Source organism: Denticeps clupeoides, chromosome 9 (genome assembly GCF_900700375.1).
Source record: "Denticeps clupeoides chromosome 9, fDenClu1.1, whole genome shotgun sequence".
NCBI lineage: Eukaryota > Metazoa > Chordata > Actinopteri > Clupeiformes > Denticipitidae > Denticeps > Denticeps clupeoides.
The window spans coordinates 16,400,311-16,423,873 of NC_041715.1; the positions used below are offsets into that span (position 1 = coordinate 16,400,311).

The window sequence follows — 23,563 nt, forward strand, 5'->3', positions numbered from 1 at the left end:
ATGAATAAATAAATTAATTGTCCATGGCTCGGCCCCAGTGACAGACATATTCACCAAAAAAAGGCACCTTCCATTTGATACGTACTGTATATAACCATAAATGTACATAATAATTCTATATAGTCACTGTTGCTGAAAGAAGCTAGCAGAACGCTAGAGAGGAATAGAGTGAAATACATATTCAATATCAAACCTCAGCTTAGCAGCGCGGATTTACACCAAGGTCACGCGCTTCACCTCTGCTCTGTGGAGCGAAAAGTAAAATATTGTTTGAAACACGGACCTTTTGAAGGCAAATGAACCTGATTTAAAGGCTCTTATCACTTTGTCGTGTGCATTAGGCATTACTCAGGACATGATATTGGCATGCTGGCAGATATGGGCGTGTACGCGCCTATGGGATCTGCTGCTGAGGGATGAGGTGAAGCTTTGTGTAATGTGACGAGGAGATATCAGTTGGTACACGTGTGAAAGAACGATGCCGAAGGTGGAGTGAAGAGAAATGTCCATTATCAGTGGACCCAGTTCAGCATCGCTGCTCGGTTAAAGCAGGCTTCTGAAATGTCTCGAGCATCTGTCTCAGATTCTGTCAGTTCACTTTAAGGTGATTGTTTAACATATTATGTGCAAAATAAATTCCACCGATATACAGTATGTCATACGTAAGCCATTGTTGCCTCATGCATAGACCTTATATCTCCTATCAAATATTGACATTGTAAATGGCATGGAAATGTTTCAGGCAACAAATGTCCACTACATGGCTGAATGTAACATCGCTGGTCTCACTACTGTCTAATAAACCGCCCCTTTCACTCTTACTGGTACCCGCTTGTCACAAATCACCTCTCTTCTCCACCCTGCCTGTACTCTCTTCTTCGCCTCTCTTTCACACGTCCTATTGCTCAGGACTGTTTCACCCACGTATCTGAACTCATTAAACTCTTAACACATCTAAAATTGTTTTATCGGGTCATTTCCTAAACAATATTTTTCACGAAAATAAAAATACAAAATATGTCTTCATGCTGACTCTCATACGTGTGCAAGTTTATTCACATCATCTAAACAAGCCAATTTACAACATACCTCAACCCACACCATGCACAGCCAAGAAATTAGTGATTCTTTTTTTTTTTTTTTTTTAGAAAATTAGCATTTAGCAATGGTTTAAGTATTTACCAATATACAAATGGCCATTCTTAAAATGAACATCTCCAAAGAAAATTTCTGCATGAACACCACCTAAGAAAAAATCTGATATACATGAAACATGCAAGTAAAAGAAAGTGATGTTACAACTGTAATAAATCCAGTTGTTCATTCGTTCATCTTTCTGCATAAATAGTATTTTTAGAGGAACCCAGTCCTTCAGGGTAATTATATAAATATCAAAAGGGATAAAGTTCCTTTCGACTGCTGCGTCACAAGACTAATAGCCCGGTGCTTTGCGAATTCGTCTTTGCGAATTCTCCCCAAAATAAGGCCAAGTTCTCCAATCTGCCCCCACTTTCTATTTCATGTGCCCTGCAATGCTTTCAGAGCACTGACCTTGTGTCAAAGCTGCGCGTTACACCACGCGAGGAGCCGGCACACAAGCTCTCATCCTGCTGCAGCCACGGACAGAAAGCAACAGAGAGGCAGACATGCATCTCACATCGAAAATATTGGCCCGTTAATATTCCTAGGTTTATGGGCACAACACTCTGAAACCGAAGCATAATAAGCAGCCTTATTTAGGAAGGAACACTACGCTCCCCTGGGGATCGCATGTACTACACCGGTGCTGTCGAAACCCGGCAGCACAATCCAATAATGCAACATTTTCTACAGGATCCCGTTACTAATGGGAGCTGGGGGTCATTTAGTCCCGGCTATTTACTTCTTACCAGTGTATCCGTCCCGAGATCTGTAATCCCATCTGACAAGGGTGTTTCAACTATGTTGTCTCAACGTGTCGAGGAAACGCTTCGTTCCAGTCAAGATCCAGTGCTTGCTCGAGTGGAAAGCCACATGTTTCGAAAACAAATCAACGCCACAAAACCCCGGACGTGTTCTGGAGACGGGTCCAGACACTTGGCATGCCCGAAATCCGAGAGGGACGGACGGGTTTTGCGGGCCGTCCATCCGAACGATTTAATTACCAACATCCTCAGACACAATGGCACCGCTGGTTTCTGTCCACAAGAAGCAAAAGATGCCATGAACCAAGGCCAGGGAGACCACGTCCAGTGTACGAGACAGTGTGTTCATAATTTGAGAAGAAATGATCAAAAAACGACAGGAGAGGAGAGTAGAATACAAAAGGCCGGGTGGTAGCCTATAAACCAGACGATCACAAAGTCCCACTTACTACCATTGTGTCCCTGAGCAAGACACTTAACCCTGAGCGTCTCTGGGGGGGGACTGTCCCTGTAACTACTGGATAAGCGCGTCTGGTAAATGCCATGCTTTTATTATCCAAAAAGAAAACTAGAACACAAAGTCCAGGTGGGTAGCACCACAGCTGAAGGTTAATGTACCCGTTCCTCCCATAATCCACCACTGCCCCCAGCACCTTCTGCACAGCTGCACCCCATTAACGTCTCTCCACCGTGCTTCATGGAGGACATAATACAGCGTATTTGTATTCGTTGAACCCTGTGCTCCAGCATAGTTAAATAAGCCTCAGAGACCGCGGTACGCGTGTAAACAGCTATTATAAACCCATTTCCGTGGGGTTCGAGATGGACGAGGTGGAACAAGTGCGAAGGTGTCCTCTGTCAGCGCGAAGACATCACGCGTTTCTTCATCTCATTAAAGTAACACAGCGCATAAGGGAGACGCTTACGACTCATTAATGTCCCTGAAACGAACTGTAATCACATGTGGGCTATGAGGCCCAAGGCGTTAAGCACCTCTGATGGATGCGACTGCAGATCCAAATTACACAACTGCACGCTCAGATGATGTGTTATTCGATGCGTTATCAGGTTTCAGGTCAATTAATCCTGCTTTTTCTGTGGTGCACGAGACGGGGGCCTTTTTAAGTCTCGTGTGGGTCTCACATAAATAAATTAACACAAGCTAATTCATTTACAAATTGTGTCATGAAACATATAACAATTACAGTAATTAAGCTGCGAATGTCATTCTAAAACACGTAACCAATGGCTGCGTAAAGGCAAAGCACTAGCGGGAATTTTTTTTTGTTCTTTTTAATTATTTAGGATTAATTTAGGACTAAATCAAGAAGACAGCTTGGTGGGACTTCTTTAACAAAAAGGGCAAACATCCCACTGGGTGGCTTTGGAAAAATACGAAAATGGCATCAAAACAATAATCGCTTAATAATTTACGAAATTATTGCATGAATATTCAGCAAACTTCAATGAAGCCCCTTCGGAAGCCATGGGCGTTTATTTGTGTAAAGCCCATCCAGCTCTGCACGGCACTGAAGGCATCAGTGTTTTATTTCTTCAGGTCAAATCGCACAACTATTCAGCACGTAATTCATTTGCAAGTCATTTTCAGTCCTTGCAGCAGCTTCTTTAATTAAATGTGGCATTTTAAGAGGGAGTTCTGAATGTTTAACTTCAGGGTGCAAATTTGATTTGAAACCAGATGGCAACTGGAGATCCCCCTTCACTTCATACACACGTTCATTGTCTGCATAAATAAATGACAGAAGAATAAACAATGAATTCATCACTTTTTGGAATGCATACAGATAATGAGAAATATCAGTGGTGGAAATGAGGAGTAGCGTCTACGGCTGAAGCTTCGCACCTCCATCATCCGGGAGAGCTTGCACGGTGTGAATTTCCACCGGCTTCTCACATTGGCCTAGTGCAAAATTGGACAGAACCGCGAGTGTGTGACTGAATGGTGAATCCTCTTCTCTGACCCACAGCCCTAGTGTTGATTAAGTGATTGGAAGAAGAAAAAAAATTGAAATTGAATATTTAATAGATTACCAGATGCAATTATTTATGTCTCTGTGTGTGTGTGTATATATATAAGTCCAATATGACTATATGGTCTTAACACCAAATTCTCAGTAACAGAAAACAGATAGTGCTAATACTTTCATAAATAAAACACAGAAAGAACAGCTACAGTATACAGTACAGGCCAAAAGTTCTCATTCAATGTGTTTTCTTTATTTTCATGACCATTTACGTTGGTAGATTCTCACTGAAGGCATCAAAACTATGAATGAACACATGTGGAGTTATGTACTTAACAAAAAGTGGAGACCTGGACTCCACAGTCACCAGACCTGAACCCAATCCAGATGGGTTGGGGTGAGCTGGACCGCAGAGTAAAGGTAAAGGGGCCAACAAGTGCTAAACACCTCTGGGAACTCCTTCAAGACTGTTGGAAAAGCATTTCAGGTGACAACCTCTTGAAGCTCATCGAGAGAATGCCAAGAGGGCAAAGCAGTAATCAGAGCAAAGAAACTAGAATATAAAACATGTTCTCAGTTATTTCACCTTTTTTGTTAAGTACATAACTCCACATGTGTTCATTCATAGTTTTGATGCCTTCAGTGAGAATCTACCAACGTAAATGGTCCAGATAATAAAGAAAACACATTGAATGAGAAGGTGTGACCACACTTTTGGCCTGTACTGTACATTTATATACACCCTCTACCTCCAATTCTCCTCCATTCTGACTCTATTTTATTCTATTCGGTCAAATTTGTACTGAAGTTTTGTTGCTTTGGTATTGTGAATCGCTTTTTATTTCAAAGTCTGGAGTTCTGCCTGCAATGACTGAAAAATAAATAAGTAAATAAATAAACACTTAACATTTCAAACTCTAATGAGCCCAGTGCCAATTTTCATGCCACGCATGTGAAGTCCGTAGAGAGTTCCCTCAGTAAATGGGACTTTTCAGCGTGATTTTCTTTGCCTCTCACCTCCCAATTTGTGTTTAGACCTTGGCAGACAAAGGTATTTTTGTGCACGGTTTAATGAACCATCAAGATCTAATTACCTTATGGATACAAACCAGGCCAATTAAAGAAGGAACAAGCAAATAAAAATCAATGTACAGATCCTCTTACCCTCTGGTGACAAAAGACTGCAGAGAGGATGGAAATAATCATTATTTTTTATGGAGGGGTGAAAAGATAATGAGGTTATTTGCAGTGACTGAAGTGAAGTGATTGTCATTGTGAAACACTGCAGCACAGCACACGGTGACTCAACGAAATTGCTTCTCTGTATTTAACCATCACCCTCGGGTGCAGCCCGGGAGCAGCATTTGGGGACATTGCTTTGCTCAGTGGCACCTTGGCGGATCGGGATTCGTACCTTCTGATTACGGGGCCGCCTCCTTAACCGCTAGGCCACCACTGCCCCTGTAAAGTGCCACGCAGAAGGAGAAAGTGTTTAGCTGACCTGCAGCCCCGCCCGTCCACATTAATAATGAGAATAATGATACGAATGCAGAGGGCGCAGCGAAGTGGGTCAAGGTTTATTTCAGCCGCTGAATATTCTACCACATAACGAATGCTCTGCTGCCACTGGGTGAGTGAAACATCAATTTCACGATGTACGCCATGATTCTGTATCAGCAGGGAGAATCTCAGGCAATTTGTCACCCGGTCCAAAACACGACTTGCCAACTTTTTAATTTATTTATTTTGAGCCATTTTCACAGTGACACAGTTCCTCTGCCACGTGAATAATGTGTTTTTACGGTAAATCTACGGTGATTATGGTGAGCAAAACACAGGGTGTTCCTGAGAAGGGCCACCCATTTAGTCATCGTAACCACTGGTTACGTAGGAGGAGAGGCTGAAAACCCAGAGATTTATCTTAATAAGGCCTCACAAGCTGCACGTATGTTCAGACTGGCACATATCAGAAAAACATTTCCAACGTTCATGAGTTTTATGATTTTTATTTTTACTCAAAAAATCATGATTTATTTATTAGTTACTGACAAATAATAGACAGATCCCGTACAATGTAATAATATTTCCAAAAGAACTGCGCACTATGCCCTAAAATGACATTTTATCATGATGTCTATTAGCTTTACATAATTCTCAGTTTGAAGAGTTCAATGGACGTTTGTACTTTATGGTGGTTCATAAAAAGGACAAACATGATGTCATATTTATTTGGATATTTGCTGGAGACCCAGAATTGAATGAATGCAATAAAGCAAGTTCAACTAAATGCAAAAAAACATGGATTTGAATTAAGAAACATAATCTGTCGAAAGAAAGTCGAACAGTACAGCAACATAACACTATAATGACAATGTTTATGGAGTTGTTCTACAAAATACCTATGAATTATGCAAGAAAAGCTAGTTTTAAACTGCCACAGCACATAATCACACGACTGGATGTTTTCAACATGTTGGCCCCACCCTGATGACTCTTTCAACAATAGAGTGAAATTGGCACCCAGTTCAATGCCTGGGATGAAACACCAGTTTGTGCGTGAGTGCTTGCTTCACGTCCACTACTGAACTTCCGTGACCCCCTCGCTCAGCATCCCTCATCATCTGATTCCCTCCTGTGCCAACCGCTGAGGAATTTGTCACAGTTTATTTTTTTCCTGGTTGCGAGACCGAGACATTTTTCTATTCAAGAACAAACAAAACAACGTCCCAAGGGCAAGTAATGACTGGGTTGGACGGTGCCACGCACTCCTCCAGAACCTGCGGCTCTCGGCTGGTACCAAAATAGGCAACAAGCCACAGCATCTGACATTGCCATTCACCAAATCTTCATCAGCGCCCGTCCACTTGCTGGTTTCTAACAAACCGAATTACCTCACGCTGTAAATAGCGGCGGCGCGGAACGTAAATGTTGGGACTCCGTGTTCTGGACGGGGTGGATGTAGGCACAGCTGCAGAGTGAAGGAACATCTGCTCAGGCCTGCTTTTGGCAGCAACTCCGTTTCCTGCTCTGAGAGCGGGATGGGATGGGAGAAGGTCAAACGGAGGCTAATGTGAGTTGGTGGCCCTTTCTTTCCTTTAGCTCGTGTAAGTGTATTAATGCGGCGGCGCTCGCAGGTGCTGGAGAGGGGAAGGCGGCGCGGGATGAATCGGTTGCCGTTGGCGGCTCAAGTTTGCAGCTGCAGAGGATTTCCTGAGGTTTCCAGCAGCTTCTGGCGGGAGCGAGCTTCCCTTCCCACAATATCCCCTGATAGCACCCCGCCAGCGAAGCTGATCCGTACGCTCCCCTCGACAGACACAGCTGGAAACAGGATCCTGTCAGTCTGCGTGGTGCAAGGATTACATACCCCCCCCTCCTTGATCTGGTGGAGCTTGATTGTTCATTCATACTCAGAAACGCTGGTGAAGATAGGAATTAAAAAAATGACCTCAGATAATCAAAGGACTGTACATGTCACACACACACACACACACACACACACACACGGCCAGTTTAGAGTCACCAATTCACATAGTTTGCATGCGGTTGGGAGACGAGACGAAACTGGTTTCAAACTCATGACCTTGGAAGTGTGATGCATAAACACCATGTCAGCACATGGCCAAAAACCTATAGCAATTTTAGAATAATTACATTACTGTCACGTTGGGCTGGACATGGCGAAGAAGGAGGACGCATTTGCACGATGTCACAGGACAGGGGTTTATACGGTGGCCCTGAAGTGCAAACCACACAAACAAATTGAGAATCACAAAAACAAATTGAGAATCAAAATTACATTAAGAAACCGGAAAGGGTAGGTACCAATCAGCAACAGGAGACATCACTGATTGGACGACAGTCTTTCGTCTTTGGAACCGGACGTTCCTCTGCCTGTAGCGCATTTCGTTTGAACGGCGGAATGTTTTGTTCAGCTTGTGGGAAAAAGTTGGTGGAGGAGTCACTGAACTTTTGCAGCGGTAGTTGCCTCGTCTGTACAGTCCAGATTCTTTTAGATGCATTTTCAGTGTCCGCATACTAATTGAAATGTCATGATTACACTTGAGCATATGTCCAATCAGTGATGTCTCCTGTTGCTGACTGGTACCTACCCTTTCCAGATTGTTAATGTAATTGTGATTCTCAATTTGTTTTTACATTACATTACATTTACATTTACAGCATTTATCAGACGCCCTTATCCAGAGCGACTTACAATCAATAGTTACAGGGACAGTCTCCCTGGAGCAACTTAGGGTTAAGTGTCTTGCTCAGGGACACAATGGTAGTAAGTGGGATTTGAGCTGGGTCTTCTGGTTCATAGGCGAGTGTGTTACCCACTAGGCTACTACCACCCTTGTGATTCTCAATTTGTTTTTGAGATTCTTCTTTTGTTTTTGTGATTCTCAATTTGTTTTTGTGATTCTTCTTTTGTTTAGTGATTCTTCTTTTGTTTTTGTGATTCTTCATTTGTTTTTGTGAATCTTCTTTTGTTTTTGTGATTCTTCATTTGTTTTTGTGATTCTCAATTTGTTTGTGTGGTTTGCACTTCAGGGCCACCGTAGGTTTAATACATAATAAACGCGACAAGGGAAACATCACCAAACAATGACCTGACGACGAACAGACACGAACAGGAGAGCTTTATACAAAGAAATACAGGCAATAACAATCAAGAAAAATTCCACAGGACGAACATGAAACTCCAGTTCGAACTCCGAACCCGGAGTAACCCCTGCCGGACCGGATCATGACAATTACAATATGATATATTTGTAAGGGTGGGCAATATGGCAACAATATCATATCGAGCTCACACGCTCAAAACATTACGGAAAACCCTGCGCAAACACATCAGTATCCAGAGTGCAGATATCGTGATGTAAAACTGAAATGACGCCTCTGATTTGAGGGGATGGAATGGAAATAATGTCCCCTTTAAACGACACTACGATCTCTCCGCTTTGACAGATCATCAATGTATTCTAACCCTTCATGATTTAATATAACCCGCCCATACATGTTTGTGAAGGTGATGTTAAAAGAAATTCACCCTCACTGCACTCTATTAGCTGCTAACGCTAACAATGGTATAACGATGGCATTTCCTCACAAATTAGCATATTACAGGTAACTCTAATACTTACCAGTACAGATGCTAAACTAATAAATGTGACTTTTTCTCACATTCACTGAAAATGTTCATGACTGACTGACAACAGAGTTAAATATCAAGTCATATTGGTGTCTCGAATGTAAAAATTGTTAAGAGACAATCAAACACAATCATGCCAATGCAGGCAACTGCTAGCAACACACACCAACATCATCTGACACTTTAAATTGCTTTTCTACAAACTCGGAACCGCCGCGGCACGATTCTGACAAGGAGAACTTGCTTTTCTGACATCCTGCTTCTGAGGAAAGTGGCCACACTTCCTGTCTTACAACGTTCTTGCCGAAGGGTTTGGCAGAACATCGTGCTAACATGTTATTGCGTCGTCCTCCAGAGATTCCCTCCCGGTCCTGACATTTCTGAATGCGGCGCGTATCTGAACGGAGCATTACTGAAGAAAGAAATGTCATGACAGATTCGTATCGCGCCTTTGAACTTCACACACCATTGAAGTGCTATCTGAGCAGCCATATGATCCCCATGCCTGCGTCTCCGCAGCAGGAACCCCGGGTTTAATGAATAATGGGCTTCTGAATGTGCAAAACCACCTGCTGGAGAAAGTCGCGCCGGCCAACTTCGACCTTTGAGAGACAGGGACAAACTCACCGATGTACTGAGTCCATTCGGGGTCCAGGTCGGCCTGGTTGGCCAGACAGCCCTTCACCACATTCAGGCAGTAGTTCCTGCAGGGCTTCTCTGACGCCATGCCCTGGCAGTAAGGGCAGTACAGCATTTTGGTGAGCGCTCTGATGCAGGCCGGGGTCAAGTTTACCTACAAGGCCAGAGAATCAATTACTGACAACGTGAGACACGTTACGACTCTTTATTTCTACAGAACAATCAAGCAGCAGTTCATCGCAAAATAGGATAGAAGTTATTTTCATTCTGTTATGTGTAAGTAACCACACTTGACATGATAAATCACTTAAGGACAAAATGTTTAATACATGACCAATAAAGTATGACCTCGTGTGCATTACAATTGTAATATTAGATTATATTAGTCATAACTGCAGAATATCTGTCAGACCAGTGGTTCTTCTCACAATGAGCATGACCTCAGAACATGTTTGGCATCCAAAATGGGTGATAGTAGCCTAGCGGTTACACACTCTCCTATGAACCAGAAGACACAGGTTCAAATCCCACTTACTACCATCGTGTCCCTGAGCAAGACACTTAACCCTGAGTGTCTCCAGGGGAGAACTGTCCCTGTCACTACTGATTGTAAGTCGCTCTGGATAAGGGCGTCTGGTAAATGCTGTAAATGTAGAAAAAAAGAATCAGTTTGATGCAATTTCATTACGATATGGACATTATTTATTATTGACTGACATCCACTCACAATTCTGCAGGTGAAGATATCAACTGGGGATATTAAAAATAATAACAAAACTGCATTTAAATGCACAGCTCCTGGCTAGTACCGTTAGAGAAAGCTGCAGCAGAGTAGTTTACAATACAGTCTCAACCAGGTATCCTGATGGTGCTGATTGCTGTGAATATCTGGTTTGAAACTCCCACTTGTGTCCTCCAACTCAGTGTAGTGTGACATTGAGGAAAATGGTCTGACAGCAATGCTTTACCCTACGTTACCGGGCTCTTCTGTTATCAGCACATAAAGCACCAGCAGACGTTCTTCTTGACCACAGATCAAGAGTTTTAATTTTCTCAAAGGACAATTCAAACGTTTCGAGAGACTGTAGCTGGCAGCGCCAGACAAGATATGGTTACTAATTATGTCTCAAACTTTCAACATGGATTTTGCATGCTTTTATTCGACAAGTTGCTGAAAGGACCATGGATGCCGTGAATGATTCAAAAATCATCATTCAAAGATGACTTTGGTTTAGATAGTTTAATGTTTATGCTGTATTTTCTGCAGCTTGTCTTGCAGTGAGAAATAAAATAGAGACATTAGAATGATTTTGAGGGTGTTCAAAACAAGCCTCTTTCTAACAGTTGTCACTGTAATAATTTCAAACTACAGTACAGGCCAAAAGTTTGGACACCTTCTCATTCAATGTTTTTTTTTTTATTTTATGGACCATTTACGTTGGTAGATTCTCACTGAAGGCATCAAAACTATGAATGAACACATGTGGAGTTATGTACTTAACAAAAAAAGGTGAAATTTCTGAAAACATGTTTTATATTCTAGTTTCTTTGCTGTGATTACTGCTTTGCACACTCTTGGCATTCTCTCGATGAGCTTCAAGAGGTCGTCACCGGAAATGGTTCTCCAACAGTCTTGAAGGAGTTCCCAGAGGTGTTTAGCACTTGTTGGCCCCTTTGCCTTCACTCTGTGGTCCAGCTCACCCCAAACCATCTCGACTGGGTTCAGGTCCGGTGACTGTGGAGGCCAGGTCTCCACTTTATGTTAAGTACATAACTCCACATGTGTTCATTCATGCCTTCAGTGAGAATCTACCAACATAAATGGTCATGAAAATAAAGAAAACACATTGAATGAGATGGTGTGTACAAACTTTTGTTTGTACACACCTGAACTGTATATAGCAAACTTTAGTCTTAAGAATATTATAATAATTATTATTATTGATTCACTGCCCTGTTTACTTATATCTAAACAGACACACACACACACCCACCTACACAACCAGTCAAAAGTTTGGACACACCCACTCATTTATATGGTTTACATAACAAAACAGAAGATACAGGACTATGAAGTAACACATATGCAGTTATGTAATAAACAAATAAATAAACAAAAAAGAGCAAACAACATTTGATTCTCTCCAAAGTATGGAGCTTTTGCATTTGCCAATGTTGGACAACAGGGAACAGTCATGAAGGTTTGTGCAGAACACTTGCTTATGTCTCTAAACATATTTCTTGCATTGGATTCTTCAGAATTACTCTGTCTTAGTCTCCATAACCACCACAGGGTAGGTGCATCCAAATTCTGACCTGCTAGTGTTCAGTGTTGGGCACATTACATCAAAAAAGTAGTTAGTTATAGTTACTAGCTAGTTCTTTCAAAAAGTAACTGAGTTACTAATTGAGCTACAGCATTATACAAGTAACTATATAAGTAGCTTTCAATATGTTAAAATCGTGGAGGGTGTGGCTGCTATCAGCTTCCACATTCTTGGCCAATAGTTCGTGTGAAATGATGAGAGGAGCTTCACTGGGTTTGTATTGCTTGTGGATAAAGACTGAGTTCCATGGCATAATATATATTCAATAAATACATTCTAACCTTTAATTTAAACAAGGGAAAAGTCATGTCTGTATTTCCACCGTAAAAGCGCTACTTTTGACCTTGCCATTGCTGTGTCTCTCCTGCATGTGTATTACATCCCAGTACATCCCACTCACTTCTGCATCTGTTTGGCTCATCAAGCTTAGCCAATCATCATCGCTTATGCGATTGTCTGGCTCCTCATCAAAGAAACTAAAAAAGCTTTCCTGCTGGTCGGATGAAACTCCTTAATTACAGTAATGAACCGCATCAAAATAATTAGGTAAATCATACCCACACTACCCAGTTTTTAAGTGTAAGAGCAGCTGGACCACAACGTCCACATGATGTGGGGTGGGATTTTTTTGCATGGGTTAATCTGCATGTGACCGCCTACTGGGGGTTTACGAGCATGGTTTATACATTGTGTGTCAATGTTGGTGATGTTGTGGGGACAGCAGTGTTACCACCGGAGAAGGGGAGGGGACGACCTGAACAAGGAGGTTACTGTGGGCACACACTGTTTGGCCGATTGCTATTTCGGCTGATGGGTTGGTGACATTTAGCAAAGTGCGGGGATTGCTGTGATAATTTGGAGTACTCCTGTCTGTCCCGCTATTGTATGGCTCTAACTGCAATATGCATTGCCTGCCTAAATTGTATCTCATTGTGTATTTGATAATCTTATTGATTAAAGATGATGACATGAACAGCTGCATTTGAAAAGTAGTTGGGGGGTAAATCTTAAACGCACAGAATAGGTGTGGGCTAATAAATGAAACAGATTAGTTATTAGTGCATGTTAGTAGGTAACAAATGTGTACAACATAAAAGATTCCCAATTTAATTTAAGTTTTAGTTTGTTTAGGTATTTCTTAAATAAGGTAATATTTATTAATAATATGCAGTGTTCATTAGAATTTACCCTATTCGGTTGAGTATATCTTAACTAAAATTCTATTTACTAAAAAAATTGTATATAAAGTAGCTTAACAAAATGTGTGCAAATTGTTCCCTTAATTTTTGTTGGGGTAGATTCTATAGGTTGTTTTTTTATAGTGCGGGCTCCTCATCTGCCAGACGTGTTTTTGTCTGCAAGCACTGAGAGCATTTGCAAGACAGAAGGTCATCTGAAGTCAACAAAAGAGATGACAAGGACAATGTGCTGCCGACTCCTTGCAAGAACACGCATTGTTTGATTGGGTGATGCCAGAGGAGCTGGCTGGAGCACTCAGACTGCTGCCAAGCGTGCTAGACTTTAAAATAAATAGCGGAGAAAAAAATAAAACGTTTTACAGGGCTTAGTGAGGATTATTCTCTTGAAATCTTTTCTCTAATCGGTCCTTTTTAAAAAATATATGTTTCTCTTTTTCTATTCTGTTTAACATGTGCACTGAACATAGAAGATGTATAAGATGCAATTAAAAGTTCACTTTTAAGGTTACTTTGTGGGATTTTTTTTTTTTGTGCTCCACTTTGATGTCTTCCTCTCTCAGCGCACAAGTGTGTATCCACGCAGTGGGAGTAGACAACTGCATCAGCTGTGTCCTCAGAGACTGGTTTGAAGAAAGGATCAGAAAAACTCATCCTGACAGACGGGCACGTGCCCCCGACATCAAATGTTGCCCGGCACTGCCCGGCATGGACCAGTGTCGGTTTCGTCATGCGGCTCACTTCACGCACGCGTCTGGAGAGAGAGGCTTCGCGTTGGACGTGGCCGTCACGTTCCGTGGTCCCTTTCTGATGTTATTAATCAGGTAAACCATCATCGGTGGAGCTTAGTGTGGTGACCTGTGCAAAATCCACAAAAAAATAGCTGGGTTGAACTGTACTTGTTTCATTTTTTTTAATTACGTGTACTGACGCCACAATTTTGACCCGTAACACATGCTGGTCTGGCCGACTGAAGTGAAGATAATCGAACTGTAATTATTCTGCCTGGACCTCATCAAACAAAACTATTTTAAATCATGCAAGTTTTAGGCTTGAGGTTTGTCGTATTTCCGCTTTCCTCTTCAAATTATTGATGCACTTTTTAGTCAGTGTCAGTGTACCTCATCCTGTGTGGCTTTTACTACTGGTCTTCTGTGTTGACCATCAACAGTGAAGCTGCCTGATGCTTCTGCAGATGACTAGTCTGAAGAATGAAGTATATGAAAGGGATTCAGCTACAGCAAGCTGATGGTTACATAACTCAGTTACACCTTGAACTCATGTGGAACAAAAGAAAATGGATTGTTTACATAGAACTTATCTTCAAATTGTAAAATTTACTTCACAAAAGATTTTAAGTGAATCATCATGCTTGCATTAATTGGATTTTTTTTTAAATAATACAATTCAGACAATTCAGATTGAGGCTATAGGACTTGCATTTATCTTTCTGATCAATAACTAGCCTGCTCATGATATCACTGTAGGCTACAACCCACTGTATAGGTCTCACATCAAACAGAATATATCCACTATGATTAATTTATGGCAGAAGAAGAGCCACTACTTATGTAAGCAAACATTGCAAAAAAAAAAGGGCAAAAAATTGATTTCAGCGCTGCCTGGGGTCAGCTTCTCTGAATGTGCCGCAGGCCGTTGACTTTAACAGAGCTCAGGCCCAACTGGAGTCATTACAAGACACAGCAGAAGTCTATCTGCACGTCTATCTTCAGAATTATGGCCCATGGGCAGATTGGGAAGCCAGAGCTGGTGAGTCAGCTGGAACACAAGAGCCTGGAACATGAGGGTTTTTCTTTGGAAACAGACACACATGCTGTATACAGTTTTTGTATTTTTGTACAATATTATATGTATTTTATAAAGGTTTATATTGATTGTCAGGGTTATAAAGAAAGAAAGACTTCTTAATAGTATAATATTTCACACCTATTTTACAGTGTGCTTTGGAGACTAGGTGTGTGTGTCTATTTATTTATATATAAATAGACACACACACACACACACACACCTAGTCTCCAAAGCACAAAGGCTTCTCTGGGCTACTTCGCTGTGTTAAGTGTCTCTTCTCTCCCCATCACGGAGTCCATTGCTACTATACTTTTTATTAGTATTTGTAACATTTTTAATTAAAAAACCTTTACAGGAAACTCTAAACTGTATTACATGTCTCTAACAAAAATATATAAGCTTATATAGTGGGGCAAAAAAATATTTAGTCAGCCACCAATTGTGCAAGTTCTACCATTAAAAAGACGAGAGAGGCCTGTAATTTTCATCATAGGTATACCTATTAATTAGAAAGAAATCCAGAAAATCACATCCTCTGATTATGGTGGAAAATTAGTATTTGGTGACTAACAAAAGTTCCTTTGTTATACTTTGTTATATACCCTTTGTTGGCAATGACAGAGGTCAAATGTTTTCTGGAAGTCTTCACAAGGTTTTCACACACTGTTGCTGGTATTTTGGCCCATTCTTCCATGCAATCTTAAAAAATCAGAGGATGTGATTTTCTGGATTTTTTTCTCTTTTTGTCTCTCATGGTTGAGGTATACCTATGATGAAAATTACAGGCCTCTCTCATCTTTTTAAGTGGTAGAACTTGCACAATTGGTGGCTGACTAAATACTTTTCCCCCCACTGTATATATAAAAAATATACAAGCAAAATGAATGTACACACCCCTGTTAAAAGGGCAGTATTTTATGATGTAAAAATTAGACTGTAATTTCAAAACCTTTTCTCACTTTTAATGACTTTTGGACCCAAACCTTCAGACTTCTGCTAGAAAGCTGAAGATAAGGAGAAATATCACCTTTCAGCATGACACCGACCCCAAGAATACATCCAAATCGGAAAAAAGAATGGCTTCACAGGAAGAAAATGGAAGTTTTGAAATGGCCTATTCCAGAGCCCAAACCTAAATCCAACAGCAAATCAGTGGGCTGACCTGAAAAGCGATGCCCTCACATATCTGACAGATTTAGAACATTTTTGCAAGAATATGTGGGCAAATACTGCCAAGTCAACGCGTGCAATGCTGACAGACTACCTAAGAAGACCGAATGCTGTAATTAAATCAAAAGGTGGGTATTAGTATTAGTTTAGTATTAGTATTAGTTTATCGACTTAATTGAATGTCCTGTTCTGAAAAGTGTAAATCACAAAAAAATAACATCTTACCTTGGATACTCTATTTGCCACCTCTCGGCCAACCATGAGCCCCTGGACGAACGTGCGTGCCGCGATGAATGCCCGAGTAACCTGAGATTTGAGCTTCCTGGGCACATCTCCAAAGGGCTTGAGCTGGTCCATGTACTTGTTGATGCATTCCAGATAGTCCTCTGTGATCGAGTACTGGGAATTGAGAAGCTGGAACATGCGTTCCAACAGCCGCGTCCAGAAGTCATTGAGCATTTCTTCCAGGTTGACGTTTCCGCCTGTGTAGTAGCGTTTCAGCTCGGCAAAGAGGTTCTGGAAGACCTCGGCATTCTGCATGTACGGCTTCCCATATGTCCGAACAAACATCTCATTCAGGGACCGCTCTGTGTTGTCCAGGAGCTCCAGGAAAAACTCTGTATAAAACAAGTTGAGTGTTAACTAGATAAAGTGACATTTTTACATGTGTGATTTAGGTTAATAACATGATATTTTTTTATGCATTTTATGGATACAGTTTAATACAGTAATTCCAGAAAGTACGATACATTTACCTCATCATAAAATGGACAGTGAATGACTACAATAATTTGTTAGAGCAGTGTTATTGTAATGCCGCGCAAGTGAAGGAGTGATGAGGCAAACCGCTCACACAAAAGAAAATGGAGTGATGGTCAAAAGAACACCAAACAGCATACAGGGAGCGGCATCCACACAGCCACTTCCCCACGCATGATAGCGCATGATGCACACATTCTGAAATACGGTATGAAGGGTTCTATTCACCCACACCAAACGAGCGGCGGCTCACACACCCATGATTCGGTGGGGACAGCGCACACAATGGACACACGTTATTTGGGGGCCGCAGTGTACATCTGTGGGCAGCCCTGTGATTCAATGCCATGGGCACCAAGGCGTCACATTTTCTCACACAGTACAATAAATAATGAATGCATTAGTTACTTTCTCTCAGGGGGTGAAATTCAAACCACACCATGCATCTTGTGAAAGAGAAGGATGCATGTTCCTCATCTTGCATCTTCCCTGCACTGGTCAACCTGTCACACTATCATTTCTGTTGACTAAAAAAAGTTGTCTGGACCAAGACATAAAGACTGTCAATGGCCAGATGTACATTAAATATGTATTAAATATGTTTTATGTATCTGTATTAAAAAAAAAAAAAACACTCTTAACTTCAAAAGAAAACTGCTCACAGCCAACCTACCTGTAATGTTAACTTAGCCTCTAAAATGAAGGTTAAAGCGTGATAAACTAAGAAACTGTGAGAGAAGATGTTTTTTGTTCTGTAGGCATATACAGGATGAAGAGCTTTGATGGAACAGGACCTGTGGAAAGGGGATCTAGTAGGAGGGATTCTGGCTGCCAGGTCGATCCAGCATAACCACCAGACTTGGACTGGAAAAAGGATGACTCAATTTGGCTAATGATTGCTCTTTAGTTCACTTGATGGAAATGTCATTTACTACATTTAGTAAAGTGAGGATGAGGTGGTGGGTCGTGACCCAAACACTTAAATAACTAAACAAAAAAGTGCTTATGGGAAGGAATAAGGGCCACCATCTCTGCTCATATTTTTAGTGTTGAGTAAAATATTTTTTAGCTTTTGTTTAGGTCTGAGATAAATCCAAAAAGTCATTTCAACTGGCAGTATTCAACACCCTGATGTGGTATGTTGCATTTAAGATGTGCAATGGCAGGGTCAAGACAGGGAGCAGAGCTTTTCCTTTTGAGTAAAACCTGGATATTTCCATTCTAATTTTAGACAAGTAGGTCCAAGTAGCTTGTTTTCTATCTGTGACCACCAGATATTACATGTTCATTTTTCTTGTGAAAGCTTACAGGGAATATTAATCTGTTTTTTGCTGTTCACATTCAGGGTTGAGATGTACATGTATGTGGGCAAGATTTATTTGTAACAGGAAACTTCCTAATATCATAAAATCTTCATTCATCCTCTTCAAAACAGGTTATTATATTGGATGTTGCAACAAATCACAGCACTTATTCCATCTGTTTCAGTCAAATATTTATTTGCTTGGTGTGTGGCCGTACTTTTTTTTTATGAAAGCACAATTCAAGGGATATCTGATATTGTTGTTCGTTGCTTACTTTCTGACATATAAAACATTGCTATACACAAGGGAAGCATATAGAAGCACCAGCTTCGATATCAGTTCAGTTCACATACTGTATTCTATACATATTTATTGTGCCAGCTACCAGCTACAACACACCATAAATACAATGTTTTTAGTCCCGAACTACTCAGCATAAATAACGGCTAAGAAATTACTCATTTTCTCTGCACAGCTAAATATGAGTGATGTGTTACAGAATTTCTCTTAGGACATAGTTGTAAGTGTGCTTCTCATTGTGACAAGCGTCAATATACAGATATATACTTAGTAGAGAAGAATTAAAAATAAAGATTTGTCAGTAAGGTTAAAACATCCACTGTGTATTAATGCATTTAACTTTATCCTTACTCATAACAGATTATTATTAGTCAGAATTAGCCATAAATTAACCAGAATTTCATGAGGAAGACAGAGACATTGGGTAAAAAAAATTAATGCTAATTAGCGTACAAGATGAACAGAAGATAAGAGGTACGTTCAGCTGTTACTAATCTTCAAAGGGACACTCTGGCGCTCTCCATCTCTCTTTCTCTAAATATAGAGTAAGAAATGCTGCCGCGATAGTGTGCGAGTATGTGGACGCGGTGGAGTGGCTGGTGTGAGGAAGGCCTGTGGGCCGTAGTTAATTACAGACGCCTCTCCCGAGATCAGACCAGCAGACAGCCATGCTGCTCCACGTTTAATACAAGTCAGCCTGTGAGATATTATGATCAACCTTGAAAGCAATTGCACACGCCTCTAATGATAATGCCGAATACAAACAGATTCCAGCTCCTGGATTACCTTACTGACACGGCCCAGAAAGAAAAGCGGTTTATATTGAAGTCAAGAGAGAAAGGCACTGAGAAAGGTGTCCCTGAGAAAGGCACTTAACCCTGAGTGTCTCCAGGGGGACTGTCCCTGTATGTACTGATTGTAAAGCTCTCTGGATAAGGGTGTCTAATACATTCCTTTACATTCTCAGAAGTTTTATGTAGGTCTTGTTGGTCCCCTAATACTGTATCTGAAGTCTCGGTGCAGAATTACAGCCAATTTTGAGCCAGTCACATAAAGGGATTTCACCAGGACGTGCCATTTTGTTGTCTGTAGCTTTAAATGCTAATGAGGCGGAAATGACATCACCATCACCATTCACCAACCACAATGTTTGGTGCAGACACCATGTAACCTTTCCCCTTATGACGACATAAGGGGACAAATTCCAGGTCCAACCATCTGAGCGTCTGTTCTCTGAACGGTGAAGCAGAATGTGAAGCACTCTTTACACCCATCGCCATTTCTGGCCACTGCAGACAGGCTAGACAGGCTAAAATTATGTTTGCAACACCTGGTGGTCTATCAAGAAAGGAATGTGCATTACACTCAGAAGAACATACAAATAATAACAGAATGACTTAGGGTGCAGCCTCCGGTGCGCAAGACTGCTGTTTCTATCTTTAATGCCTCAGCAGGAAACTCTCAGTTTTCCTGACAGGAGACCACAGCCAGGCACCCGTCCGTCTGCCAGGGGGCTGCTGTGCCCGGAGGCGTATGCTGTCGGGCTCGGGGTGGGGGGCTAAAGGACGTGCGCGACGCGTGCTTCGCCAGGCACCTTGATTATGTATGCACTGCGCGGCAAACACCCGCACCGATTAATTTTTTAACAGGGTCCTGCAGAGTCTTAGGTGCGGATGCAGTGAGCGAAACTGTGTATGGGGGTAAGACCTGTTTTCATATTTAGAACATCTAGTCTTCACTAGAATGAAAACTTCTCCACTTTCATCACCTATATTCTGTCCGGTGTAACTGGCACGAGCTGCAAGGCCTGAGCACTATTCACTACTTTACTTTTTTTTATTATTATTAAAAAATGTAAAAGGAAGTCATGTGTTTTATTGAGCAAATACCAAATCCACATCAAATCATCCCAAACTGTCCCTGGTACTCCGGGTCAGGTTTTCGTATTGTTCCATTGTCCTGTACGTAATCTACTTAAGTACCTGAATGTGTCTAGGCTGAGTATGGGGATCATCGACATACCCTCGTTACATGTTTCTTGTCCATGTAATGTTTGCCTGTCATTAAACCCTTGTCATTTCCATGGAGTTGTGGGCGTACATCCTTCCATGTACCATGTTCCCGTGACACAACTAGACATTTTTAGAGTTGTGAAAAGCTCATTACTTATAGCCTTGCTAACATCACCAAGATCTTATGAAAACACCACACTAATACACATAAATACAAAATATATGAGTATATAAAAACAGAACAGAACATAGAGCATACAGTAATAATCCCAGGCATTTAAAAAAGACGCCAAAGAAACAAAAAAATAAAAAATAAAGCACTAACAACAGCACTGACTGACAGCCCATGCTTCCTGGCCTCTCCTGGCCACACCCCCAGGACTTCACTTGGTTGGGGTCTGATGGATCTGACCAATTTGAAATCCCTTCAGCAGTATTTATTTTCTGTAAGCTCGTTATTTTAGTCTCTTTGTCGATGCTGACATTTCCCCTGAGGCACAAATCGTGATGTAAATGTATGTATGTCTGGGATTTCACTGTAACACTGAAAACACAGAGCATTCAACACAGAATTCATACTGCACTGTTCAAGGGATAATCAGCATGGAATCAATGTGTGTGTGTGTGCGTGTGTGTGTATAAATACAATACAGGCCAAAAGTTTGGACGCACCTTCTCATTCAATGTGTTTTCTTTATTTTCTGGACCATTTACGTTGGTAGATTCTCAATGAACTCATCAAAACTATGAATGAACACATGTGGAGTTATGTACTTAACACAAAAAGGTGAAATAACTGAAAACATGTTTTATATTCTAGTTTCTTTGCTCTGATTACTGCTTTGCCCTCTTGGCATTCTCTCGATGAGCTTCAAGAGGTCATCACCTGAAATGGTTCTCCAACAGTCTTGAAGGAGTTCCCAGAGGTGTTTAGCACTTGTTGGCCCCTTTGCCTTGAATCTGCGGTCCAGCTCACCCCAAACCATCTCGGTTGGGTTCAGGTTCGGTGACTGTGGAGGCCAGGTCTCCCCTTTTTATTAAGTACATAACTCCACATGTGTTCATTCATAGTTTTGAGGCCTTCAGTGAGAATCTACCAATGTAAATGGTCATATATATACTGTATATATTTTTAAATAGCATTTAACAATCCACCATCCAATTTTGTTTGAACAATCATACAACAAATCAGTAAAAATGAAAATGGCAAGAATATGGCAAGCATGTTTTGAGCTGTAATTACTTCTAACCCCAAAATACTTGGCAAATATACCTAAATGCCTAGTGTGTGTGTGTATGTATGTGTATAAACAAAATTGGAGGACGGACAAAATATATACCGTAAGATATACAGTAAGTGTTTTCCAGTCCACTTTCATTGGCTAATGAAATAAAACATTGTTTTCTGTTTTCAAAATGACCATATTACACCGTTCACACTGCACTCCATTCATTCCAGTTGGATATGTAGGAATTCACAAAACCGCCCCTCTAACTGAAAAACAGCTTCGGTATCTGCGGGAAAATAGGAGCAACTCCTGGAAATTCATGCCCGTTCCGAGAAGATTAACTTGACTGACAAAGAAAACCTGAAACCAATTCCATAAACAAATTCTCAGTAGGCTTGTTTGGGCTCCAGCAGCTGCGGTGCCTCCAGAAATCTCCCTGAACGTAGCAAATAAGTGTGTCAAACGCTGCACACAGCATCCGTCCTGACACTCATTAAATTATGCAGAGTGGTAGCCTTCCTCTTGAGGAACAGGGCGCCTCCAGCCATGTGCTTAAGTGCTGACCAAACCCTGTTCGCGACCACATCTGAGCCGTTTCCGGAAGCCACTGGGTTTCAGAAAAGCACACAAGCGACCTGAAATTTCAGATTCTATTGATCGTGCCATATGAACTCCAAAACGGTGATGTTCATATACATTTTTGTATAAAAACTAGTTGTTAATCTTTAGAAGGTCTTAGTAATACTGTACTAAAACAGTGTGTTTTTTTATTAGTGGTCGTGATATCAACGTATAGCTTTTACCGTATCGAGTGGCCACAGGAGAAAAAAATGCAATTCTGTACTCTGCATGTGATTCTGCTGTATATTTACAGGTATATTTACAGGTATACCATGCACATAACATCATTTGCAATGATGTTATATTTAGCCATTATAGACAGATCTGACAAAGATAAGTAAAAATATAAGTAAAATTAAATAAAGGTCCTGAATATTTACAATTTAAAGTAAGGAGTGAATATAAAGAAAGCACTGAGTTATAGTGCAGGTAAGATGATCCAGGTTATGACCCCATATATGGACAGGATTTTAAAACATTTAATCATCAACATATTTGAAAAAATCAAAAAAGATTAAAATATATTTATAACAAATCAATTTATAACAACTGACTTTTACTGATCAGCCAACCAGGCTGCCTAAAATTATGGATCCGCGCCACTGTACAAAGCCAGTATGGCAAATTAGATAGACTGTTTATTCACATATTTTTTACCTACTAAATTGTTGTACAGTCAGGAAGAGGCTTTGTGTGATGATGATGATGATGATAATGATGATGATGATGATGATGATGATGAAATGTCAGTGCCGTGCCATGATGACAGGGGGGTACTGACTTGCTACAATGTGGGGATGCAATGAGGCGGCGGCTAATGTAACAGCAAGGCTCCTTGAACTGTGACCCAAAATACATCATCCTTTTTCCAGGAGACAGTGATGCACCCACCGGATCCTTCCTGTCCCAACGTATTCCTGTCTTCTTTACACATTATTGTCAGCCGGTGACACAAATGGGAAATTATCCACAGGCCAGATTGTCCCATTTAACAACACTCAGGGGCTGCAGCCTTTGAAGTACGGGGTCTTAAAAGGCCATGCCTGAAATGGGACACGGCTAATGATGTGGCAGGTTGGGACGAAAACAATGATCAGCAATGTTCTCCTTGGTTCTCTTGGTGTTCAAAGGTTGTTATTTCAGCACCAGGTTGCCA

The 23,563-nt window shown here is 41.1% G+C and overlaps 1 protein-coding gene across 2 annotated transcripts in view; it reads right to left on the reverse strand.

Moving 5' to 3' along the window:
- Positions 1–23,563, reverse strand: part of LOC114796967 (glypican-6-like) — a 70,192-nt gene that overhangs the window by 32,785 nt on the left and 13,844 nt on the right. For both annotated transcript variants that reach the window (XM_028991530.1, XM_028991531.1), the window contains exons 3-4: positions 16,408–16,799; positions 9,669–9,834 (exon numbers count right to left, since the gene is read on the reverse strand). In XM_028991530.1, coding sequence (XP_028847363.1) covers positions 9,669–9,834; positions 16,408–16,799 — 558 coding nt within the window. The remainder of the gene's footprint in view (positions 1–9,668; positions 9,835–16,407; positions 16,800–23,563) is intronic.